Source organism: Hemicordylus capensis, chromosome 4 (assembly GCF_027244095.1).
Source record: "Hemicordylus capensis ecotype Gifberg chromosome 4, rHemCap1.1.pri, whole genome shotgun sequence".
NCBI lineage: Eukaryota > Metazoa > Chordata > Lepidosauria > Squamata > Cordylidae > Hemicordylus > Hemicordylus capensis.
This window is the reverse complement of record NC_069660.1, coordinates 236,604,241-236,632,216: the sequence shown is the minus strand read 5'-3', so window position 1 is coordinate 236,632,216 and position 27,976 is coordinate 236,604,241. Positions and strand designations below refer to the sequence as shown.

The following is a 27,976-nucleotide window of genomic DNA, read 5'->3' as shown; positions in this document are numbered from 1 at the left end:
TTTTCTGCCAAACTTGTTGCTCACTATTGCAACATACTCCTTACATTTCTCCTAAACTTGGCTTTTCTCTTTTAGCATTTAAGTAAAATGTATCTAGAGTAGTCATCAATTAGAGTATAGAAATATCTGTTTCCTCCTGATGATTTTACTTGTATTGGTCCACAGACATCACCATGAATCAACTCTGATTCTGTAACCTTCTCTCTGTTTTCTAGTGAAAGTTTTTACTGACTGCTTTGCATTTCAAACAACACATACATTGTGAGTCATTACTTTTGAAGGGCTGAACTCTCATGCCTCTTGCTAAATCTCCCTTCTCAAGTTGAAAATTACTTTAACTTCTCTATGTCTAACCAACTTCAGAAACTCAAGTATGTAGTACACCGCTCTGGGCTCCTTGGAAGAAGAGCGGGATATAAATGTAATAAATAATAATAATAATAATAATGATGTCCGAATCTTCTGTGTCACAAATTTTTACATTGTTTATGCAAACACACTTTTGCAAAATTGCTTTCTCACTTTTGCGTAACAGTGATTATTCTTGAATTTTACTTCAAAGCCTCTACGCGTGAAATATTTGACTGAAATTAAATTGCTTTCAAGTGCAGGGACATAAAGAGCTTCCTCAGTTCTCAGGGTTATGCTCCTTCCCTTTGGCAGCTTGCATCTGGTTTTTGCTTTCCCTCTGCCCTCTGCAATGATCTTCTTTTCATCACCCAAAGACACTGGGGTTTTATAATTCAAGTCCAACTCACTAAACAGTTCCTTGTCTTTAATTAGATTTGAAGTTGCACCACAATCAACAACTAGATTCACATAGTCACTTATGCAATTACTTTCAACATCACTTTCAGAAGGTTCAGGAATATCACATTTTTCTGACCTTATTCCATATCCCTTTTCTGATCTTTTCTTTGAATCCCTGTTAGCCATGTTTTTCTGGTTTGGAGAGATTATGGGTGATGGGTCATCCCTCTTGGAATTCCTTTCAGCTGTGGCCACTGGCCTTTGTTCTGAGGACAATTCACTTGCAAATGGCCTGGCTTCCTACACAGCCAACAGACCTTGCTCTTTCCTTTGTAGAAGCACTGTAACCTAACAATTTGGTCAGAGACTTAACTAGAGGCTGCATCTGATCTCATATCGAAATCCTGAAACCTAGAAACCACAAATTCCAAAGCAATCTCCTCTTTTGATTCCAAAACAAAATGTATCACTTGATACATTTCAGGTAGACTATTCAAAATAAATCCAACAATTGCTTCATCTGGAAGTCTTACATTTTCTTGTGCACATCTCTTTACATGTATAAATAAAATAAAGTGTGCTGTCAAGTCGGTTTCAACTTCTGGTGCCCACAGAGCCCTGTGGCTTTCTTTTGGTAGAATACAGGAGAGGTTTACCATTGCCTCCTCCTGCGCAGTATGAGATGATGCCTTTCAGCATCTTCCTATATTGCTGCTGCCTGATATAGGTATTTCCTATAGTCAGGGAAACATACCAGCAAGGATTCAATCCGGCAACCTTCTGCTTGTTAGTCAAGCATTTGTAGGATTTGATTAAATTCTGTCCTCAGAGTTTCATATTACACAGTTTGACAATCAGATCAACACTAGTATTAGTTGCCTTTCTAGCACACAGGTGTTTTAAAGTAGCCCACACTTCCTTAGCTGTCCTGGTCTTTCTCAAATGGACAATGAGTGGGTCACTCACATGCAAACAGATGTCCATAGACTTTTCTCTTTCCAGCATACCACATTGGTTGTTCTCCAGCTGCTTCATGTCTGTCCCCTTGAAAGACACTTTCCAGTCCCTGAGCCATGAGAAGGGATTCATTCCACAACGACCACGGTTCATAATTAAATCCATCCAGTCTCGGGATCACTGGCTACACAGTACTGCAGTCTCCTTGGAGAAAATGGTCCCTGCCTTTTTCTTACTGCAACTCTTTTCCAATCAAGCAGGCTTCCACTTATATATTGTGCCTCTTTGTCTGCATTCTCTGGGCTTTGTTTGCCTTTGGGTGCTTTCTCTGGGTTCACTGGGACCATAAGCCTGTTAGAGAGCTTGGAGGAGAGTTTTCTTTATCTTCCCAGCTGCAGTGGAAGTGCACAGTTAAGGAGAGCACTGCTAATTAATACTGTCTGGATACCATGGAGTTAAAGTTCTAAATCAAGTAGTTTATTTAGGAAATCCATCAGGGTGATGGAGAAGACCTATATGCCTTGCTGCTAGTTACATACAGGAAGAGGAGAAGTGAAAGGAAGTCTGTTTCATTCTCTCACCTGGAGAATTATCTCTTATTATCTCTCTAATAAAGGAGAATCAGAGTAGAGAAAGCATGGTCAGAGAGGGAACGCCCTTACTAGCTGTATCTAATACCCCAATGGTCAATAGGGTTGTTGATGCTACAAATCAATGCCATCAGGAGCTGCATCTCCAACACACAACTGGCATCGGAAGAACTTTTTTATAGGCAAAGGAAAGATGGTGAGCTACTGCCACTGTAAAGGTAACATGGGTTAACTTGGCAACAGGTTAACTGCTAACTTGGCAAAGAGGCACCTTTTTAACGTGGTGGTTCTCTTTATTTAGCAGGGGGAGAGTAACTGGCCCTATCCACTTCCAGCACAGTATCTCCAATGACTGTTGCTGGTGTCTATCTTATGTTTCTTTTTAGATTCTGAGCTCTTGGGGGACAGGGATCCATCTCATTTATTTATCATTTCTCTGTGTAAACCGCTTTGGAAACTTTTGTTGAAAAGTGGTAAATAAATTATTGTTGTAGCAGCAACAGTTTGGAATGCTGACAGCCACAATATTTTTTCACCAATGCTGAGGGATCAGGCATGAATGCTTTGATGAACTTGGCCTCCTTGGCCCCTTGACCTCTGATGCTGTCCCTGTCTGAAATAATTACTTGCTCCAAGTAGTGGGTTAGTGTAGAAGAAATTATAAGAACTAATTCACAACTGACAGCACTCCAGATACAAAGCAACTAGAATGAATTTATGTAAATTCTACAGGAAACTCATGATGCAACTTTCAGAATAAGATATTCATTTTTTACGAAGAACTTCAAGATTGTAGAGCCAGTTCACTCATAATGGGAAGCAATAATTTCTTATTATGTGAATGAGCCCTGGAGAGATGTAGGCTCACATGCTCCCTTCTCACTACTCCCCTTAGTTCCTCAGCTCCATTGCAGAGCCATGACAATTCAATCCTGATTTTTTAAAGCCATGGCTTCACAGATTATGCAGAGCTGGGAACTGTGGTTTAACATGAACTTCCAAACCAGAATGTGGAACCAACTTCAAACTCTAATTTCACATCCTAGTTTATAATACAAAATTAAACCACAGTTCCTAAGTTCACATGAGCCATGGTTTAAAGAAACCAGGGTTCCTGACTGCGCAAGCACAGGAAGTAAGTGGAGTGGGGAGGAGGGAGTGTGATTCCATGATTCTCTAAGGCTTATTCACAAGAAACTATGGATTTTCATTACGTCTGAACTGAGCCTATGACTGTTACACACTACTTGAAGCATGTCCAATAAGATGTAAACTGTCTCTCCTACAACTTTGGATGGATAGCCAAAGGGCATTCAAGGTCATTAAAAAGAACTGAGGAAAGGAGCATCAACTCTGTTTTAAACGTTTAATCATGGATTTTAAACAGCGGCTGTCTGCTCCCAGCATTAAAGCAGTCACTTTATCCTCAACATCCTCAGCAAAGATGATATCTGAGTAGTAAGCAAAGCAGCAACAGTAAGCAGAAGGATGAATGAGTGCCTAACAAGTCAGTCAGACAGACAGATAATCTCCTTTTCAGATGAAGTTGAAAGTGCAACACTTCATGATTGCTGAAGATAAGCAACTCACTGTTCTAATTAAACTAAAGTATAATGAAAAGAAGTACTAGATAATACATTCTGTAAATAAAACCACTATGGTGGTGTTGTGTTTTTTTTTAAAACTAGGCCTGTGCAAACATGTGCTCCAGAATACACAAAGCCAAATAATCCACATAACTCCCCTAACACCACATGAAGGTAAGCAGTGGGAAAAGTTGCCTCCATGTGGTACCAGGAGGCTCTATGGATTATTCAGAGCTTTTCCAAATGGAGATTGTACACAGCTTGGCTAACTTAGGCTGGGAGGGACAGGTGGGGAGTTCATATAAGGAAACCATTTACAACAACACCATCAGGACAGTGACAGAAGGTGCTGTTCATACAGTCAATGGCATTATTCAGCTTTGCTTCTGATGATTTGCAGTTACTGTGCATTATGAGCATTCTAAAAAAGTAGCACTTTGGTGCAGGCACTTCCTGCCTCAGTAAAGCCGTCTGTCTGAGAAAGCTCCAGCTTTGTATATTCAGAGCTGAATATCTGCATAGATCTAGAAAATACTATCTCTGAATTACTGATATTGCATTTTCAGTAACCACTTGAAATCTTCACATTTTCATCCATTTAGACACCAGGATTATAAGATAGATAGATAGATAGATAGATAGATAGATAGATAGATACTTTATTTACGGCCAATGGCCAAAACATAGGATTATATGTTTATCACATAATGCTTGCTGGTGGCCTGTGAGAAAAAATTACTTGAACTTTGATTTCTAGATAAACCTAGATTCAATTCAGAAATAAACAGCAAACTTCTTGTTGTAAAAAAAATAAAGCAAAAAACCCAAAACAAAACAAAAAAAACCTCCTGCCATCTTCCTTGGAGGCCTTCAGGAGAGCCTTAAAGACCCATCTTTTTAGCCTGGATTTTAATATCTAGTATTAATTTTAATGAGTTTTAATTCTTGTTTGGATGTTGTTGTTTTTAAATTGTTTTATTATGTGTTTTTGATTTTAATGTAAACTGCCCAGAGCCACTTTAGGAAAGGTAGTATATAAACTGAATAAATATATGGGCAAGGAATTCAGATTGAAGCACATAAAAGCTTTAAACAACAACAACAACAATAATGAACAAAAACCCTCAAATAACTACATTTGTTCATGCCAACAGTTAATTATAACAAGCAGTCAGAAAAAACCAATTAAAATGGCACTTGCAGTCTAAGAGCACACACTTTCCAGATCTCAAGTAAAGCATCCTTCTGACACATCATCAACAGCATTTGTGCTGTATCATCACCATGAACTGTTTGCCAAGGCATTTCTACATTAAAAGAAAGAACACTCCAGTGTGGACCTGGAAAAAAGTGCCACACTGAAGTACAAGCCTGATGTACAAATAATCAATTGTAATTAATACACAATGACCAGACTATGAAATACGGTCTTAGGAGGTCTACACCTGTTCTTCAGGATTTTGATCTGGCAAGCTCAGATCTAACGCACTTAGATATCTGCAGATACTCAAGTACTGGACGCCTGATTCCCCTCTCCTCAACACTTATCATTCCATTTCCTTTCAGAAGCAACACTAAAAGAATACAAAAAGCCAATTTATGTTTTGTCCAGTGAACATCAAGCCTTGGGTTTTCTTTTCAACTTCCATATATTAAGCAATTCTATTCTGATAAAAATTCAAATTGTAGACACCTAGTTCCTTTCCAAAATGTTTTAAAAAGAAGCAAAACCTCATCCAGATTATCATATGATTGTTCACTTAGGAAATAATGTTGCAGATAGTGGGTGTACAGTACAAACCCTGAGCATTTCTAGTTTCCACAGTACCCCAAATTTCAATACCATAGCAAACTTCCCTTTTTGGAAACTTTCCTTCCCTTTTTTATATAAATTAGATTTTAATTACATAAAAGATAATGGCCAAGCTGAGCTTGGTTAAATATGAAAGGTAGTCATCTATAGTTTCCTTTGGGAAGCACAATTAAATAGCAGCCAGTCCCATTTCTGGACCAGAATAACAGGTTGGAAAGCAGTGGACAGACTGCAAATACTTTATCAATGCTTACAATTGATAAACAATTCTGTGACATCATTCAAACGAACATTCATTATTCAGGCTTTCCAAGCAACTCACTGGTCTTTGTAACAAAAAAGAAAAGAAAAGGGGGTGTTAGACTGCATTCATTTAACTGTGACGATTTAGGGCAATTTCATCTGGGTTTTTGTTTTGGGGAACAGCCCTCTCTACACTTTCATACTCAGTGAGGTTGTGATTCCTGCATTTGCCACTGTCCCCATAACTCTGCCCACTACATTCTGTTGTCACCATTGCCACCATCCTTTTCCAGTTTCATCTACATAAATAGCACACTGCAATGTGTTATCTTAAAAATGCATGGAAGAGGTTTCTACATCAAATACTAAAAAACCATCAGACGAACAGAAACTAGAATTCCTTCTGGCCAGTGAAATCTCTGTTTCAAGATACTTCTGCTTGGTTTTTAAACATATCTTCTTAAATTACTTCATTGTACTGTTTGTGCAGGGGATTTGTTTTGCTTTTTGGTTTTTTTGCCTCCTCCATTCTAAGTTCACAATATGTTTTCTATTTTTAACCTACAATTCTTTTAAGAAATATTTCAAAAAGCACTTATAATTTATTCCTGTACTCTTTCCCCAGAGGAAGGAACTTCAGTCTGCTGTGCCTAAGGATTTCTGAGCATAATGATAAAAATGAAAGTGCTTCCCAAGCATACTCTATAGTGAAGAGCTTTTATATTTAGAGTTCCCAAAAGGTTTTGAAAAATGGAAATAATGGGTGATGGGATATTCTTTTTGCATTCAGGCACTTTGGCTGCCTTTTCCAACCAAATCTTAAAAGTATTTCAGATGGGCTAGCTCAGTATTGCCACATCATTTACTATACTATTTCAAAAGCAAGAAGAATGTTTTTTCTAAAAAAATACCCTATTGTTTAGTGTATTTTTGCATTATTTGTGACAGACTATAACAACATAATCTCCAACTGTCCCTGTTTACCAGGGACAATCCCTATTTTCCAATACCTGTCCCTGGTAAAAATCACTGGTCATGATAAAAATCACTGGCAAAAATCAACCAGTCATGTAAGGGTACATCAACGGTTGATGTATGTGTAAAGGTGTATCAGTCCAGTAATGTTGCATGTTCGCCAGTTGTGCAAACATTAAAATTGCACAAATGACATTATACAAGAGTAATCTCATTATTTCCAGTGGGCTTACTCTTGTGTAACATTTGCACAACTTGTGTATGTGCTATGTTACTGGAAGGATATACCCTTATGCAATATGTCAGCCACTGTCCCTATTTTTGTATTTTTGGGAATGCCTTGTGTTTGAATCACACACAAAAGTAAATGCTCACCCGGAAACACTAAGGCACCAAGCCCTGTATAGTGTAAGGTTTCACAGGCTGCAGATGTTGTGTGGTATATATCCTGAATTTGTTAACATTTTGTAGGATAATTATGCTATTCTAGTATATCTTTAACAAAAGAACAATCATCCTCTTGACATTTAAGTCAGCTGAGGACAGGCTGCTACAGAGTAAATGAATGCATCATACAGCAGGCAATGAAGAGCCTTCAACAATAGGCAGCATCTGTAAAAACATCTTCTGCTCTCACAAGGAGTGATTTTTACCAATCCCCCTTTAGATAAAATGAGTCCCTCTGCCCCTGCTTTAAATGTGAACAGTGCAGAAGCTAGGTATATTTTTGTACATACCTGACTCAGAGGCAGTTATTTGCAAATATGTGTGCATACAATTAGTCAATTAATTAAAACTAGCAGACCTGGCACAGAGCATCTGCGTCCCTAGTGCTCACTGACTCTTCACTCAGGCGCCTCTGCCGGCCGACTGGCCTGCTTCTCCCCCCGCTCCCCACCCACAGTTTTTGGCTGGCTTTCAAGACAGCTTGTCCCCTCCTCTCCTGCCGCCGCCGCCTCTTCCTGGTGGCCCAGCCGCCTCCTCACCCTGGCGACGGACCAGGCCTGCCACTGCCCCGCCGCCGCCGCCTCGTCACCACCTTCCCACCATGGCCAGGTCCGCTGCGGCCACCTCCCCAACGCAGCCGGCCTCGCCGCCGCCTCACTGCCCGCCCAAACTCCCTGCTGCCACCTCCCCACTGTGGCCAGACCCACGGCCACCGCCTCCCCAATGTGGCCAGGCCCACCACTGCCTCACCGCCCACCCAAACTCCCTGCCACTCCGTAACTTCCGTCAAAAGTTCCACCACACATCCCCATGCATCTGTCGGCTAAGAGAATTAATTATATAGAAGGTTAACTAAATTTATTTTCTTAAAAGAAATGCAAATATTTCAACTACTTAATTGCCAGATTTCTATACTGAAAAATGTAATCAGTATATAGCCCATAAAATAATTATGTTCATCTGTATGGAATTAAAAATGGTGACTGGACAGCAGTAATGCTGTGACAAATCTCAACAGCAGCAACACAAGCAGGGGCAGTGGAGAACAGAAGGCACAGAGCACTAGTCAAAAACAATAAGTCACAAACCTCTAAATTTCAGGAAAGGATACTAAAGTCTAGACTAGGATTTTTTAAAATAAAATCTTTTAGAACATATTGCAATGTTTTTGAGATCACCTGCACAAATCAGCAAAAATGTATAGCCTCCCATATGGATTCAAAACAATTCTGTAGTCAACAGTCAAAACCAGGACATGAAGTTTACCTCAATACAGAGGCCAGCACACCAGTACAAAGCAAGCCAAGCTGCATGTGGGGCCAAATGTTAGGTTGTAGGAATTGTGTTGATTTTTCATACTTAGATATACAGAAAGGAGCATTTCCATGCGCAGAAAGGAACATAAATCAAAACTTGTAGAATATGACTTTTATTGGTATGGACTGTTCTGAACTATCCAGAGTTCTGGTCTAAGATACTATCTTGCTCTTACCAGAAACAGTTGCAAGCCATAGCGTCTACTGTATTTATTAAAGTGCAGTGTCTTGAGATAAAGTTCTTAAGACGTCAGCTTTACCCCATCCTTTAACCACAATAGCTTATACCATCAGCAAAGGCTAAAACAGAAGTGTGATATATGTACGCCCCCAGAGGGGCAACTTGATATCTAGAGGACTGGGTGGAGGGGCTGGGAAAATAAAACAGTAATAAGGTCTTACGACTCAGATAAGACCCTTCCAGCAACTCCTTTATTGATTTACAGCCCTGTGGAGGTTGTCTTCACCCCAGGTCTCACACCCACCAAACAGGGATAAGAGAAGATCCACCTTATCTTGGTTTCCCAGGGATGTTACTTCACACCCTGCCTCTCTTGTCTCAGTCCATGTGTTCAGCTGGCTTGTTCCTCAAATGGATTGCCTCCCCCGAGGCAACAACCCCCTTTGTAGGTTCTCCCAGTTGCTTGAAAGCTGGTCCCAATCTCTATCTGGATCTGGAAATGCGCTTTCTCCTCTTCTTTTGGGTACAGACCAATGAGCTATCCCACACCCCACCATCAACTCTCCTTTTGAGGCAAATGGGGGATCCTTATTAGCTACCTGTCCAAATGAGCCAGTCCCAGCTTCAAGTGTGTTCTTGGTCATCTAAGTAATTCCTCTGAAGCTAGCCTAGTTGTCATCCCTCAGACAGGAAGGAGTGAGCCCCAACTCCATGAAAACTTAGGGAGCCCCTTCCCTAGCCATGGCCAACCCTGACAGGGTGCTCCTTAAAACTTATCCTCACAAGAGGATAAAGGGTAACAATAAATCAGCAAAGGAAAAAACCAATAGATTCTTCTTTCCTTCCCTCTTGGAGGAACCCTGAATCTGTAGGATTAAATGAACTTGCAGCAGTGATGTGCAGACTGGATGTCAAACCCAGTTCCTTTCAGCCCAGGAAATGCAGTATGAAACATATAATCTCCACATTTTACACAATGGCAAGATATTATGACATCAGCAACGTCTTTGTAATAAACTTTTTCATTTCAAACCATACTTATCTATAAATATTGTCTAATAAATATCATCTTAAGATTAGTATTTCTAAAATTAAAGAAATTAGCTGCATAGAACAAATCACACCATTTGAGCAATGCATGCCTTTTTAAATATCATACACTAATGTCAAGCATGAGAATTTATTTACGTGTGAGAGAGACACTATTTGTAGCTTTAGTTTTAAAACAGAACACTCTAACCTCATAAATGTAAGTTTGTTTAACTACTGCTTTATGCCACTGAGTTATTTCACATTATGTTAAGCAGCAGAACAATTTCAGCAGGCTATAAAAAAACTTGGCATGAAGTCTCAAAAAACTGAAATATTTTGTCACGTACTGTTAAATGCAAAATGTGTTGCTGAGTGGAGATATTACTAGTCTGGGCCGCCTTCAGACATAACGGCAAACCAGAGGCAAACATGTTAGGAGGTTTTAAATTGTGGTAGTCTGAATTCAGAAAAACACGGTTTTGAGGGTCAGTTTTAGCCCCCAAACCTTAATTTGTATCATGGGTCTGTAATGAGTTTTGCAGCCAAGACCTCAGGTTTGAAGGCAGCATTGTGTTGTCCAAATGCTGCCGCTGTGACTTCAGATTTGTGCAAGTTGCACAAACCAGAGCTAAGGGTAGGAAGCATCTCCCTCTCTCCGGCTGTATTGGCTGCCTGCGCTCTCCCTTCATTCATGTGAAGGAAGAACCCCTCACAGCCAATTCCTCCCCCTTTGCTGGCTCCCAGACCACAAATCACTATTGTCTGGGAGAACACCAGGAGAATTGAGGCAAACTGCACTTTGCCATTATGTCTAAAAGGGGCCTATATTATTTGCTTTTCTTGGCTTTTTAAAGACAACTAGTGTGTGTGTACAAAGACAGGGTAATATTAAGAAATTGTTGATTACCAGAATTCTGTTAAAAACCCAACAAGAAATTTTAATAATGTACTTTGTTTTTATAATGAACCCAGCTAACAAGGCTCAGACATTTGTTTAACTCAAGTGAGTCTTAAATTATTTCAAGGCTTCATGTGTAAAAAGTGAGTTGCTGATGCTCAAGCCTACTTTAAAGGTTGAAATCCCTAACCATTCACCCAGCCTTCTAACCAAAGACATACAGTGACTGGCAGTGGTTACTCAAAAAGAATCTATTTGGACAATGTGTCTTCCAAAACTGATGTCAGTATGAGAATCTGTCTATGTGCATCCAGCATGTAGAACATAGCACCTAGCACATAGAACTACCTGACCCTGCAGTCAAATGAGCTTCTGATTCAGGTAGAATGCTTTAAATGCAATGAGGAGGCAAGGGAAGAGGGCACGCACAAATCTGCTTTCAAATCTCACTATATGTAGAGGTTCTGCATTATGTGCTCATGTGATAATCTGAACCAGCCATATGTTTCAACGACTGGAATATAAAGGCATAACACTTATGCTTACAAATAAAAATATACCACCAAGAAACTCTGGCAGACTACACAGTACATGCAAATTTATGTAACGTAGTTCCATTGTTGCTGAAACACATTATTTTTTGTTGCTGAAACACAATTTGAGGAGGTATTTTAAGCAAAGAAGCATCTCAAAATATGTATTTATGTATTAGTAAACACACACTTAAAGTTTACAAAACAAATAAACATTTTGGGATGGAGCTACCATTAGTGTTTCAGCGACTCTGCTCCAAAATTCAGCATTATAGAAAGATCAAAACTGTACTTGGATACCTAACACTGGACAATGGCCAAAAAAAGAGGTTGGTGGTTTTACACCCAAGTCATTTGGGTGGTTTTACACTTTACAGCCAAAACACTTTGCTGGGGGGGGTGTGTGTGTTGCGGTTATGCCCAAGACATCAAGGTCTTCACTTCTGACCCAAGCATAGGTGTTCACATGGAAGAGATACACAACTTTACTTGAACTAGGCAAACAATGCTACTAGAACACGGAACTGATATAGAAGAATAGCTGTTTAACAGCAATCATATTCTAAGCCATTACTGGGAAAGAACAATTTCTCTGCACCCCCTCTGGCCCTTTCAGCAAGCTCAACTTCTGCCTGTCCTTTGTTGGAAAAGGAGTTCTGCTAGCATAGGCGAAACTAGGGTGAGGCAGACAGTGCACATGCCCTAGGTGCCACTGGGGGCGCGCCAGTGCCATGCTGCCCCCGACCCCCTCCCCAATTCACAGATTAAAAAATAATAATTTTTTTTAATCGTAGTCCCTTTGGGGGGCTTCCTAAAGGCCACAGGGGGTCTGCAAAGCCCCCCCCCAGTCTCTTAGATCACTGCTGCAGTCCATCCTGGGCTGATTTTCAGGCCTGTTCAGGCCTACAAAGATCAGTGCGGCAGCCATTTTGGAGGTCACCGCACATGCTTAAAAGGCCTCTGTGAGGCCTGGCAAGGCATAGGACCTCACAGGGACCATTTGAACATGTGTGGTGGCCATTTTTTCATTTTAAAAAAAGCTGTTGAAAACTAAAATGGCCACCACACATGCTTAAATGGCCTCTGCGAGACCCAAGTCTAGATTTTCCCCTGATCTAAGTAGTCAGAAGAATGCAAAGTTGTTGGCAAGGGACCCGAGCATTTAAAAAACAGATATAAATGGCACAAAAGTAAGTGGACAAAACATCCCTTAAAAAGACAATGTTGGTTTAATACCTTGTAAGCTGGCAAAACTGAAGGTGTGGGGGGGAGGCAAGGAATAAAATGCAAATATTCACTCACATGCTGTTTAATTATCTATACAGAGTTCTATCTTTATCTGCATATTTGTCAAGCAATCTGATTATAAGGTTTGTGTGATTTCATGGAAAGTGCCTGCCTTTAGCTTGTATGGTGCTTAAAAAAAATACTGTTGTAAGAATTCACACCCAGAAATGTTGGATTTGCAATGTATTGCCATCCCTGCATTTCCTTGGGAAGGCAACTGGCACATACGTGCCGTATGTGTGTATGCATGTGTGTGTTGCTTACAACCTGTTTCTCCTTAAAGTGTCTGAACTTGTATTTTTGAGCTGATATTACGGTAAAGTTATCTGAAAGATGGGTGTCAGATGTTTGGTCAGGGGCGCAATTTCAGTGCTTGCCCTAGGCACTATTTTCCCCATATACGCCTCTGTCTGCTAGTGTCACAGGCATCAGTTATATGGGCCATGCCATCAGCTGGAAGCACTTTGGAATTTCCTCCTCAGCCTGCTTAAGTCATATTAAAAGTTCTGTTTCTTTAAATATTTTCCTCCTTTATTCAGAGATTGAGCATTGAGGAATTGTACATCAATTTTAAAAAGTAATCCCCACCATAGTAATACTGTGCTCTGAGATACAGTTGCAGATGGCTAGCTCAGGTACAGAAGCTTGTCAACAGAAGCCTCTTCAGAAGCTATAGGAAAGTGATCTTCGTTTAACTAACAAAAAACAAAAAGGGAATTCTTACATTTCTTCTTACCTCTGTTTCTGGACATCGTGAATGTTCTGATTTACCTGAAATAAAAACAAACAAACAATCAAGTCAAAGACAAGATTAGAGAATCTGAGCTGTATCCTCTATAATAATTAAGAAAAACAATTTCAGTATAACAAATAGCATTTTAAAAGTAATATTACATTCACCCAATCATCAAAGTTAGTTACATAAGGATGTATTCAGTCTGCATATGTGCACATACAGTATGTGTATATCACATATAAAAAACACATACACAGCCCATAACCAAAGAGATGGCTACTAAATTATAATCAATATGTGGAAGTCATCTTTCCAGGTGAGAGATGAATATACATTTATGCTGCACTGTGCTTTAAGGCACTCTCCAAAGAACAGCACTACAAAGAAGATCTCTGGTCCCTACCCTCCTCCTGAGTTTGGACCTTGGGAAAAGATTCTGCTGCTGCTGCTGCTTGATTCTCTTCCTCTACTGTCTTTCTTTCAACCATCTCCTCCCTTTTATTTATGTAACTACATAAATAACCCATAACTTGAGATAAATGACCTCAGAACAGTAGTATATCTGCTGGTCACGTCCAGACTTGACTACTGCAATGCACTCTATGTGGGGCTGCCTTTGTACGTAGTCAAGAAAATGCAGTTAGTCCAGAATGCGGCGGCCAGATTGGTCTCTGGGTCATCTCGGAGAGACCATATCACTCCTATCTTAAAACATCTACACTGGCTGCCGGGAAGTTTACGGGCAGAGTACAAGGTTTTGGTTATAACCTATAAAGCCCGAAACAGCTTGGGCCCTGGGTATTTAAGATAACTTCTTCTTTGCTATGAACCACACAGCCCATTGAGATAATCTGGAGAGGTTCGTCTGCTGTTGCCAACAGCTCATCTGGTAGCTACTCAGGGATGGGCCTTCTCCATTGCTGCCCCAAGCCTTTGGAACACACTTCCTGCTGAAATAAGAGCCTCTCCATCTCTTACAACTTGTAAATGGGCAGTCAAGACGCATTTATTCACCCAGGCTTTTAATTAGATACTGTTTTAATTGTGTTTTAACTTTTTAATTTTAATTGTTGAAACATTTTTATTGTTTTGTAAACCGCCCAAAGAACTTGCATTTTGGGTGATATAGAAATGTATTAAAATAAATTAAAAAATGAATAAACTACTACAGGTTTATTCTACTCAGGCTGGCATACAGGGTTGACATCCCCCACTAATCCTCACAGCAAACTTGTGAGGTAGGCTAGACTAAGTCTAGACTATGGTGATATCAGGAGAGTCACTTCGCTCGAGAGTGCATGGAGTTTACTCAAAACCAAAACACTAGAAGCCCAGTTAGATTGTATACCCCAAAAGAGGAAAGGTACCACTAGGTCCAGGAAGATGCCAGCATGGCTAACATGTAATGTTAAGGAAGCCATAAAAGGGAAGATGACTTCCTTCCGAAATTAGAAGGCCTGTCCAAATGAAGAGAACAGAAAGGAACACAAACTCTGGCAAAAGAAATGCAAGGTGACAATAAAGGAGGTGAAAAAAGAGTTTGAGAAACATTTAGCCAAAAGTATCAAGGGGAATAACAAAAACTTATATAAATACATTAAAAGCAGGAAACCTGCCAGGGAGGCAGTTGGACCATTAGACAATGAGGGAGTGAAAGGGATTATTAAGGAGGATATGGAGGTTGCAGAGAAGCTCAATGAGTTCTTTGCATCCATCTTCACGGCAGAGGATACTGAGAATATACCTGTTCCTGAACCAGGATTTTCGGGGATGGCGGCTAAAGAACTGAGCCAGATAGAAGTGATGAGAGATGATGTTCTAAACTGTCAGGAAAAACTGAAAACTAACAAATCACCAGAGCCAGATGGCATCCATCCAAGAGTCCTCAAAGAACTCAAATGTCAAATTGCCGACATCCTTGCTAAAATATATAACTTATCCCTACAATCAGGTTCTGTACCAGAGGACTGGAGAGTAGCAAATGTAACACCGATATTCAAGAAGGGATCCAGGGATGATCCGGGAAATTACAGGCCGGTTAGCTTAATATCAGTTCCAGGCAAATTGATGGAAATCTTCCTCAAGGATAAAATTGTAAAGCACATAGAAGAACAGGCCCTGCTGGGAGTGAACCAGCATGGGTTCCGCAAAGGTAAATCTTGCCTCACCAACCTTTTGGAGTTCTTTGAGAGTGTCAACAAGTGTGTGGATCAAAGTGATCCAGTTGACACCTGGACTTCCAAAAAGCTTTCGACAAAGTTCCTCATCAACGACTCCTGAGGAAACTTAGCAGTCATGGGATAAGGGGACAAGTACATGTGTGGATTGCTAACTGGTTGAAAGACAGGAAACAGAGGGTAGGTATAAATGGAGAGTTTTCGCAATGGAGGGAAGTAAGAAGTGGGGTCCCCCAGGGATCTGTTCTGGGACCGGTGCTTTTTAATTTATTCAGAAATGATCTAGAAGTAGGGGTAAGCAGAGAGGTGGCCAAATTTGCAGATGATACCAAACTCTTTCGGGTAGTGAAATCCATAACTGATTGTGAAGAGCTCCAAAAGGATCTCTCCAAACTTGGTGAGTGGGCGACAAAGTAGCAAATGCGGTTCAATGTTGGCAAGTGTAAAGTGATGCACATTGGGATGAAGAACCCCAACTTCAAGTATATGTTGATGGGATCTGAGCTGTCAGTGACTGACCAGGAAAGGGATCTTGGGGTCGTAGTGGACAGCTCGTTGAAAGTGTTAACTCAATGTGTGGCAGCTGTGAAAAAGGCCAATTCCATGCTAGGGATCATTAGAAAGGGGGTTGAAAATGAAACTGCTAATATTATAATGCCCTGATACAAAACTATGGTGCGGCCACACTTGGAGTTCTGCATATGATTCTGGTCACCACATCTAAAAAGGGACATTGTGGAACTGGAAAAGGTGCAGAAGAGGGCAACCAAGATGATCAAGGGCCTAGAGCACCCTTCTTATGAGGCTAGTCTACAACACCTGGGGCTATTTAGTTTAGAAAAAAGACGACTGCGGGGAGACATGACAGAGGTCTATACAATTATGCATGGGGTGGATAAAGAGAAATTCTTCTCCCTCTCACATGATACTAGAACCAGGGATCATCCCATGAAACTGATTGCCAGGAGGTCTAGGACCAACAAACGGAAGTACTTTTTCACACAACGCATAATCAACTTGTGAAATTCTCTGCCACGAGATGTGGTAACAGCAAACAACCTGGATGGCTTTAAGAGTGGTTTGGATAATTTCATGGAGGAGAGGTCTATTGACGGATACTAGTCAGAGGGCTCTAGGCCGCCTCCAGCCTTGGGGGCGGGGTGCCTCTGGGTACCAGTTGCAGGGGAGTAACAGCAGGAGAGAGGGTATGCCCTCAACTCCTGCCTGTGGCTTCCAGCGGCATCTGGTAGGCCACTGTGCGAAACGGGATGCTGGACTATATGGGCCTTGGGCCTGATGCAGCAGGGCTGTTCTTATGTTCTTAAGAAACAATTACTGGCCCAAAGACATTCATTGAGCTTCATGGCCTAGAGGGGATTTGAATGTAGATATCCCAGATTAAAGTCTACTCTTCTATCCCCTCATTACAATCCTAGACCCAAGCAGTGCAGAACAGGGTCACCTCCACCTCCTCCTCCCATCCCAACACCAGCCAGTTCTCCTGCTGCCCACAGTATGACACCTCTCCCACCGCTCCAATCTACCCAGGCTGAAAGAGGCAACTGATGGAAGGCAGCAACACCACTGGGTACTGCTAGTGCTGAGAAAGGATAAGGCTCACACAGACACTGCACTGGTTGACAGTGGGAACAAAGAGGTGGGAGGAGGCGGCGGCCGCCGCCACAGGGAGCCACACAGCTCAGTGCATGTAGCTGGGCCGAGGGGAGTGCTTAATACTTGTCACGGCAAGTAGATCCATAGAAAGAATCTTGCTCTTAGTTAAAAGTTTTAAAAGGTTCTCACGTGACAACATTTCAAGTCTTGCTTATCAAAATGTTTCTATGTATTGCACATCTAACAAAGCTTCCCCCACTTTTCAGGAAGTTGAGATAGTTTACTCTCCTGACTTGGGAGACTTGACACTGAATCATAAAAATGTATGACTCAATTTCAGCAGAAGTTTTATTTCACCATAAAAATATATGACTTAAATTTTAGCAGAAGCTAAATAACAGGCTTTTCCACCCCTCCTTTCCATACTTCATTCATTCATATTCCTATTCATTGTTCCTGGAAATATACAATAATTGAGAATCATAGTTTCCAATAATCTCCTGGATGTATCACAAGAATTGCTATGCTCATTAAAATCATATACACATCTCATTATCAGAGAACTGCACTATTAAATAACTCGTGGATCTGGATTCAAGATCTACTACTACTACTACTACAACAAATATTTATATACCACTTTTGAACAAAAGCTCAAAATTTACGTAGAAAAACAAACAATAAATCAGATGATCCCCTGACCCAAAAGTGCTCACAGGAACATAAGGTCGACACTAGCAACAACCATTAGATCAGTGCTCTTTAGTAAGGTCTGGGGGCCAGCAGCAGCTTTCATCAATCTCAAGTGTGCCCCCCCCCCCCACTATTTGTTTACTGGGCCTGTGCAAAGCTCTAGCCAAAGCTGAATACTCTGCACAGTCCCCCAGTGCCATGCAGTCAACCATTCTCACCATGCAGTGCTGCGCTTTGCCCGGCAACCAGTGAGCCACCTTTGGGGGGGGGGAAGTGCCTTGAGACCCTGCACCACCTGGGTAAGCATGCAGCCCTTTCCCCATAGCCACCTATAAGCCACTGGAGCCACTTATAAGCCTCCTAAATGGCAGCAGGTTCTTGCAATAAGTACTACTAGCTGACCCCGCACAGAGCATCTGTGCTGTTGTGCACTGAGCATGTGGCATCCTGTGCAGCGCTCCCCCTGCAGCTCGCCCGCCCACCTGCACCTCACCCACCCTCCCTCGCCCCCGCAGCATGCCCTCCCCCCGCAGCTCGCCCACCCGCTTGCCCGCCCTCCCCCCGCAGCTCACCCACCCTCCCCCCACAGCTCACCCGCCCGCTCTCCCCCCGCAGCTCACCCACCCGCTTGCCCACCCTCCCCCCCGCAGCCTGCCCGCCCCCCCGCAGCCCGCCCTACACGACATCCTCCTTCTCCTGAAGGGGCTCTTTCCTCCCTCACGACCTGTCTTTTTGCAGACCCCTGCCTGCTATCCTTTTATATAGATAGATAGATAGATAGATAGATAGATAGATAGATAGATAGATTCCTCTCCTCTGCAATCAAGAACATCTTCCGACCAGTAACAGTTGCATTCCAACTGACCTTAACCATTACAGGCTCCTCCTCCTTATCTGCATAGGGAATCCCCACTGCCCAATCATCATGGTGCCACAGGCTACTCCTCCCTATCTGCATATGGAATCTTCACTGCCCAATCACCATGGTGCTTCTGCTCTCACAGGCTCCTTCTCCCTATCTGCATATGGAATCCCCACTGCCCAATCAGGTGCTTCTGCTTGCAAACTCTGTCAGCCAATCGCCTCCTTTCTACCACGTCCCCACACATGGCCCGTCTTGGAGAATTAATAATATAGATTGTGTGACTTAAATAGTATTGGTGCATGAGTCACTATTACTTTGCATCTCAGAAACACAAACTCTGAAATGGCACTTAGGCACCAGACTAACTGGGCACACAGATTTTTCCAGCTTTGCATGTGAATGCATGGAAAGCACTTCTGCTGCAATGCACACAGGGTGGTGGAGGCGTTCAGTGGTTAATTTCCCATTTCAGCAACTGTCCCTCATACCTCACATGGGGCTGCTCCAGACTTCAGTGGCACTATTTTTGAAGGCTCTCTGGAAGGGAGAGCCGAAAGTTCCCATTGACACACAGAAAGGGGAAACTCCCTCCTCCCCAATTTCACATAACTATTCGGATTCTGGTCTTATGACTTAGCTGTGTTTGTTTGCACGGGATGATTAAAGTCTCTTAACAGGCTGCTTCAACAATTTTTCAGCTATGCGTTAACTTTCTACTTTAGATAATTTTTAACATAAAATCTAACCTAATACATTTGTGATTCTATATATTTCCTTTTCAATCGCTGAAAAATCTGAAGTCAGCACAAAAATCTACAACCCTGTAGTTTCAGAGTCTCTGTCTAGCCTTCACTCACAATTATAATTACCGTTCTAAGAATGACACTCCTGTATAGGAAAAGGCCTCAGCAACCAAAGCCTTATTCTCACTGAGGTGGTAAACCTGCAGCTGGGCTGTGCCACTTCCCTACTAAATAGAAGTCCACCAGATGTCAAAAGGCAAGGATTCTAACCCAACTTCAGTTTACAGTGCTATAGTTGCAAATTCAGAAGTGCAGGCACTCACTATGCCAGCCCACATAGCCACACCCACCCCAGCAGCCCCGCCCCACAGCCACACCCCAATGCAGGGGGGGGGACACAACCCCACCAAGCAAACAACTGCTTTATATTTTTTGTATTTTTAACTGCAGTTTCATTGTTTTGTGTGCAAACATACAAGCTGTTGGAAAACCCTTTAAAAAAAGAAACCTGTCCAAAGTATACTGGACTATATTAGCATCAATCATTAATATTTTGAGGTGATAAAAAAAGAGCACTGTGCAATTGGGTGGGCACCCACAGTACAAATTTAAGTTATTTTTCTCTAGGGCCTCCAACACTGGATTAACCTGGCTAGCAGCCACTTTGGTTCTAGAGTCTGCTGATTCTTCAGTCTAAAATGTCAGGAGCTTGATACCACAGATGAACTGCTCCTCCTCCACACACCTCCCTTTATGGCTTTCCTCCCTCCTCTGTCCATTCTGACAAAGTCACTGATGCTTCGTAGGGCAACTTTTAGCAAAGTGGTTTATTTTCTTTTCTTTTCTTCAAACAACATATATTGGGATCACAATTGTATCATGATATGCTATGTTATAGATGTTTCTTTTGTTTGGATAGAATCTCCTTTGGAAGTTGCAAACACTGGCAATGAATTTATAGTCCAATAATCCTAACAATGTTTACTGAGAAATAAGTTTCATTTCTATATTCTGAACTTACTTTCAGGAAAGTACATTTAGGATTACAGCCCAATTCTATGTGAATGCTCTTCAGGAGTAAGACCTACTGGGTTCAGTTGAGCTTATATTTCCAAGTAAGAAACTTACATCAAATTGCTGTCCTATAGCACAATTCACTGAGAAGTTATCCTGACCATGCCCCAATAAAATGAACTGAATCCTCCTGCTCTTGAGCAGATCCATTTTATTTCAATGAAGCTTGTGAAAGGAACTTCCAAACAGGTTTGTTGTTGTTTTTTACACTAAGCCAACTTTTTAAAAACTAAAAAACCCAATACGTATTTTGTATATTTGAAATCACCATTCTATTGCAATTGGACTTGAAAATCCCATGTGGTGTCAATATCTTCTTTGCTCCAACTCTAATCTCCCTATAAAATACCCTTCTTGATTAAATCATTTTGATCTCCACTTTTTACTTTGATACACACAGGATTCTCAATATAATAAAATCTGACCACCAGAAATGACTGCGGAATTCACACTTCTTACATTGGCAGTCCAATCCTTAACATGACTGGAAAATGGTTCCCTTTATTTTTACGAACTTCATGCTTCAACCTAGAGCAGATTCCCCATTTCATTTTGGCTCTATTCCCAGTATAGTATCTCTCCAGTGGTAGTTGTTGGCATTTACTTTGTGTTTCTTTTAAAATTGTGAGACCTTTGGTGACAGGGAACTGAAGCAAATTATTCCTTTTTGTAAATAAACTGCTTTGAGAAGTTTCTTTTTTTAAACAAACAGAAAAGTAGTATCAAATACTCTTAGTAATATATAAGAATGCCATGAAAAGTAGAATATGAATACTTTTCAATACCAAAAGACACTGATGGATGTTGTAAATCATCTTGTGTATGCACTGCAACTCACAAAGGAGTTCACAAAGTTAGCCAGGGCCTGCTAGCTAACAGGACTAATAGAAAAACCACAGGTTTTTCAATTATGCTTGCTGCAGCAGTGAACCATCTTCTGTAACTCAGAGGACATCTTGGGAAGCAGAAGTGCATGGGGACACCCTCTCCCTACTCCATGCCTGCTGAACTCCTCGGTGCCACTCTCTGCCCACCTTGGGTGCCCACCACTTAGACTGGGTGTCCATCCTAGCAAGCAACTAATGTTTCTAATAGATATAACTTCCTTAATCCTTGCCTAATGAAGCATAACCCGCAGTAGACATATTAATGTTACAGATACTGGCTACAATCCAGAGGAAAACCTGGTTAGCTCTCTGCATAGGAAATGGATTTTTAAAATTACTTTCCTTCCAATAGAATCCATTCCTTCTCTACACTACACCCACATTGAAAGCCACTTCGGCAATTATTTGAAAAACATTTTTATATTCATAAATCAATGCATATGCCCTAAAAGAACATTCTGGTTTCTTATGCAAGTTTCTAATCTCATTAGTCCGGTCTTACAGTTGGTTGTTCCTTCCAATGTTTTATGGCATGTCATTTTGGGATTGGACCATAATGCTTTGCATACAAATCAGATCAGAAAACAAGGGAGAGAAAACAGAGGTTGCACTTCTTCCCTCCAAACAAAGACAAACAAAGAAGCCAGCAAAAGATCAGACTTACTAACATCCAGTCAGCATACCTGCTCTCTAACTAAAATGGTGATTCGATTGAGTAGCTTAAAAAAAAAAAGGACTTCCCCAGTCTCTAGGCACTGATTGGCTGCCTCAATCAATGTCTAGTCCCACTCTGATTGGTTTATAGGTGATCCGAGGACCTCACACTTTGCAAAAACAAAAGTGAACACTTTGCAAAAACAAAGGTGAGCATGCTTAATGGTTCCTGCCTTATTAACATTAATATTTTAAAAGATCTGGGGCTATTCGTTTGTTCTTTGAGGCTGGTGCTACTCCCACCTCACAACACTTAAAGCAGCAGCAGGCTGCAGGCAAGAACAGCAGGGAACAACAGAGGGAGGCAGTAGCATACAAAATGGAGAGAAACAATATGGCTGACTGAGAAATTTAAAGTAAGTGCCACCCACTTTGCCCATAGATAAGATCCACTCCTGCTTCTAGAATAACAACTGATGAGCAAATATTGTAGTAAATTTTTGACTGCCAATGAGCTCCAAGTTAAAGATGGTACAGACTTCTTGGCATATGCTCAGTAGACAAAGGATACTCATTTTCTAACACATCATAAGGAATATAAACATTGTGTAAGTTGCAAATACATAAACTAACAATGAAGAGGAAATTATTAAATGCAGCTGCAGATGAAATAAGGACACAATATCTATTTTATTTTTCAAAGATACTTTTTGTGGTTTCATGCTTTGATATCAAGAGCTCATTTTGCAGCATATAAAATAAACCTATCACACTTCAGAAATAATTCTATGCAATTCTTGACTTCACATCTATCAGTCTAATCAGTACAAAATTCTACTTAACCTCCCCACTCATATTCTGAGACATTCAACCGCCCTGAGCCATTTTGGAAGGGCGGTATACAAATCAAATAAATAATAATAATAATAATACTTATTTCCATCCAATAAGTATGTACTGAAAGCAATTCTGCTGAAATAAGTGGAATTCTGCCCCAAATTCAAGCATGTTTTGTAGGTTTCTGTAGCACTTCGCGCAGTTTCTAGGAAAGCAGTAAATACATCCCATCAATGCAATTAACACTGCTAGATGTATGTAGCTTTGGGCATCACTGCCTTGCCAATTTTATAATGTCCATAATAAGGAACATATTCACCATGCTCAATACTAAATAGGTTTTGGAACTGTCAAAGTATGTTAAAAAGGTACACTTAATATCTGCATATGTAACACTTTAGAAAGTGAGGATGAAATTTGCATATGGAACATGCAAGTTGTTCTCTCCACATTCCCTCCAAGAATGAAAGTCCTAATCACACATCAAGGTTTCTCATATCCTCAATTAAATTCCAGATCATAGTCTAAGCACATGATACAGCTACCTTGCTGAAGCAAAGCAGGTGTTGGACTGGACAGTGCCTGGATTGGAGACCAACATCAAAGGGTGATGGGGCCATAGCTCACTGGTAGAGCATCTGCTTTGCATGCAGAAGGTCCCAGGTTCAATCCTTGGCATCTCCAGGTAGAGCTGGGAAAGACTTCTGCCTGAAACCTTGAAGAGCTGCTGTCTGTAGACAATACAGAACTAGATGAATCAATGGTCTGACATTGATAAGGCAGCTTTCTTTGTCCCTATGCCTGTACAATTCTCAAGCTAGCAAAGCTGGATTGAGGCTAGTGCCAAAGGTATTACAGAGGAAGTTGGAACACACATCAAACTCTTAGTACCATCTCCTGTACAAACCAAGATGGACAGAAACTGACCTAGGAAAGGTCAGAAAGAAACCCATGGTTCTTTAGAGAGACCAACTGACTTTAGAAAAATAATACTGTTATTATTAAATTAAACCATTATTAAGGCTCTCTCATATACAAAACTATTCCTACACATATTCCCATGTGTATGATCCACGAAGGCCATGATGGAGAAATAATGTTATTATTAAATCAAACCATTATTAAGGGGCTCTCATTGAACTATCAATTTCTATCTTGTTTTATTTACATCAAAGGGGAACAGTAGTGCCCCTTTAGTTGAGGTATTTTAAAAAATGATTCTGCCATCATAAGCCTCAAAATTATATTGCTTATAAACATGACAACTGTTGAGCTAATAACTTGGAACTTGATATGCACGATTTACTTGATAAAATCTACAAATGTGTCTAACCAAGTATATCTGATAAAAATTGCCACAGCTACAGCAAGTTAAAAAGCACTTAAAACTGACACTTTGACCCTTTTTTGCCCAAATTCTATGCAGGCATATCATATATTTCTTTCAAATGTTGATGAAAGTGACTCATGTGATCTGTTTAGGCTTATCTAGGAAGGCAATTCTTTGTTGGTTTAATGAAGTTTGGAGCAGTGGTTCAAAAGTTATTAAGGTTTTCCTGCCCCATTAAAGCCTATGGCAAGTCCTGGCAAAATTATACAGAGCGTGGTGAGTTTGACAATGAAACCAGCATATGCCAGTACTCTGACACTGGCAGGGAGAGACAGCTAGTGGATTCTATTGCAAGTCCAACGCCTATTCTATTAGTTATGGAACATGAACTCTCAGAGAAGAGTGGGAGGGGAGACATGAAATGGACAGCTGGGGTAAGCCAAGTTAAAGCAGTGTGAGGCAGAAGCAGTGTGGTGGCTTATTTCCAAGCAAGCCTGCCCAGAATTGCAGCATCCTTTTCTTCCTCTTCCCCCATCCTCTCTTATCCGTCAGGCTGAGTGACTCCCTCACACTTCTTCAGAATTGCCTCAGTTGACACTGTGCTGGCTGCCCATCCCCCACTGCCAGAATGCTGAAGGAAAACTGTACTTGACCTTTGCGATAAGGAAGTCCCATTGACTACAATGAGTGGACCACTTTAATTACATCTATTATATAAACAACCATTGAGGTAATCTCCACAAAACTGAGCAGATTTATTGCTACCTACCCCCATAATTTCCAGCTTGCTAATTTCTCTCCTATCTCCTAGACCTTGGGCGGGAGGAGTATTTATTTTTACAGTGGGAAAACTCCACACATCAGTGATCTTCAGTCGTTTTCATGTGTGGGGCACTTGGGCAAAAAATCTCCAATGTGAGGGCCATTTTCCACCTCCGCATAGTGCTGTGCTTTCCGTAGCACCAGGGGGAGGGCTGCAAGAATAATAGAGCTCTGTCAAGCCCCAGTACCATCTTGAAAGGTGCACACAGAGTGCTGGAAAGCGTAGTCATCAGGAGAGCCCAGTGCGGCTGCCACAAGGGCGGTGGCGAGAGGCACCATTAAGCCCAAATTAATAGGTGCTTACCTCGGCTCTGGATGTAGCTGCAAACTACTCTGAGCAGCGGCGCGCTGCCTGACACTCCCTGTCGGCTCTGCCACTCACCTGGCTTCCGCAGAGCCCATCCCTCACCGGTGGCGGAGCCAATTCGCCACCTCAGGGAGCGCCTGGCAACACACTGCTGCTCCGGAACAGAGCAGATGCAACCGGAACAGAGGTAAGCACCTATTAATTTGGGCTTAAAGGTGACACTCGCCACCCACCCGCTGGGGGCACCCACACCAGCCACTCTTGAGAGTCATCTTCCCCACAGAGCTCTATGGCCAAAATGCTGGGAAGAACACCACTTCCCAACATTCCATGTGCATCTCCAAGACATTTTTGAACATACTGTAGTATTTATTTGTACATTTATATATCCTTCGTCCTCCAAGAATCCCAAAGTAGTGCACATGGATAAACCCTGTGAGATAGTTAGGCTGAGAGAGAAGTGACTGGCCCAGAGTCACCCAGTGAGTTTCATGGCTGAACAGAGATTTGAACTCAGGCCATCCTAGTCCAACACTCTAACCACTACACCACACTGGTTCTACTACACCATTGTAATGCAGAATATCCTACAACTGGTTTAGAAATATATAAAATACAATGCAATTCACTGCATTATATTATACAGTGTTTATTAGAATCAACACTGTGTGACATTTGGCAGGTATTTGATTGCTTACACTGTAATGATAAATTTACTTTTCACAAACCAGAGAAATTAGATAGTCAAAAATCTGTGGGCGCTAGAAGTCAAAATCAACTTGATGCCAGACTTTACCTTATGTTCAAGGTCCCATTCACTATCATATTTGGGGAAATATTTTATCCCTGGTTACATTTGTCAAGAGATTTACATAGAAAAAGAAATAAAATGGTTCCCTGTCCCAAAAGGGCTCACAGCCTAAAAACAAACATAAGGGAGGCACAGGCAACAGCCATCGGAGGAATGTGCTTTGGGGCTGGGTAAGGTAAAGGTAAAGTGTGCTGTCAAGTCAATTTCGACTCCTGGTGCCCACAGAGCCCTGTGGTTTTCTTTTGGTAGAATACAGGAGGCGTTTACCATTGCCTCCTCCTGCACATGATGTCTTTCAGCATCTTCCTGTAACGCTGCTGCCTGATATAGCACCAGCAGGGCTTTGAACTGGCAATCTTCTACTTGTTAGTCAAGCATTTCCCAGCTGCTGGGTAGGGACAGTTAATCTCCTCCTGCTAAATATAGGACAGAGCCAACTTTAAAAAGGTACCTCTTTGCTCAGTTATCAGGATTGTTTTCACTTTTCCTGAAGTTTGCATTATGACATAGTTTGCTGGTTTAAACCCCTGCTAACTGGGCAAAGAGGCACCTTTTACCGTGGTGATTCTCTTTATTTAGCAGGGGGAGAGTAACTGGCCCTATCCACCCCCAGCACAGTACTTCCAGTGACTGTTGCTGGTGTGTGTCTTATGTTTCTTTTTAGAATGTGAGCCCTTTGGGGACAGGGAGCCATCTTATTTGTTATTTCTCTTTGTAAACCGCCCTGAGCCATTTTTGGAAGGGTGGTATAGAAATCGAATTATTATTATTATTAAATTACCTGCAATTTGTGTTACTAGCACTGTTTGCTTTCATCTACTCTCCGGCATGGCGCAGTTTGCTTGTTCCCCATTTGTTTGTGGAACGTTATGGTCTGACTGATAGATGAAATCTTATTCAAGGAAAATATTTGGCTACCTGATCTTCAAATACCCTCCAGCAATGTAAATCTGTACATATTTGTTTTCCCCCTTTTCCATCAGGGTAAGCAAAATGGCACAGTTGAGTGTCACTAAATAAAAGTCTGCTACATTTTCTATTTCATGATAACAAATATGACTGGTCAAATCCTTCTTTGAACATCCTAAACAAAGTTTGAATGTTCACTACCAAAATATACCATTTTAAACTTAGATATACTCAAGAGTTAGTATGTGCTTCTTTTCTTGTTAATAATGGCCCTGATCCACCTGCAGTCACTTGCATACAACAGTTTCTGTCGTCATATGGGGGTGGGGTGCACATCTCCAATGGAGTCTAAAAGCTTGGGCCCAGGGTATTTAAGAGAGTGCCACCTTCTTCATGAACCCTGCCACCTATTAAGATCATCGGGAGAGATCTGGTGGCGGTTACCACCAGTTTATTTGGTAGTGACCAAAAACTAGGCTTTCTCTAGGCTTGTCCCAGGGCTCTGGAACTTACTCCCAAATGAAATTAGAACCTCTCCATTTCTATTTTTAAGCAACATCTGAACATGCACCTGTTTTATCAGGCTTTTAGTTCATTACGTTCTAAAGTTTTATTGATGGTTATTTTAATTTGTTTAATATATTTTGCTATTTTAATTGTTGTGTTCTAATTTATAAACTGCCCAGAGGTTTTATACTGGGAAGTATATAAATGTAATGTAATGAATGAGGAATACATAGATAAATAAAATAATGCTGCATCCAACTAGTGCAATGGGGTCTGGATGAGCATCATGATGCAATATGCTCCTTGGTCCATTTCCTGCACATGCAGAAGGCCACTTGTGCACATAGTTCTTCCTTGCTAGATCAGGGTAAATGTCTAATACTTGCTTGTTTTAACCAATGA

General features: G+C 41.3%; 1 protein-coding gene across 4 annotated transcripts in view; it reads right to left on the bottom strand.

Annotated features, from left to right (window-relative positions):
• SPIRE1 (spire type actin nucleation factor 1) overlaps nucleotides 1–27,976 on the bottom strand; it is a 151,051-nt gene that overhangs the window by 118,638 nt on the left and 4,437 nt on the right. For 3 of the 4 annotated variants that reach the window (XM_053245019.1, XM_053245016.1, XM_053245018.1), the window contains exon 2: nucleotides 13,333–13,379. In XM_053245019.1, the coding sequence (XP_053100994.1) occupies nucleotides 13,333–13,379 (47 nt within the window). The remainder of the gene's footprint in view (nucleotides 1–13,332; nucleotides 13,380–27,976) is intronic. The other variant, XM_053245017.1, reaches the window with a different exon arrangement.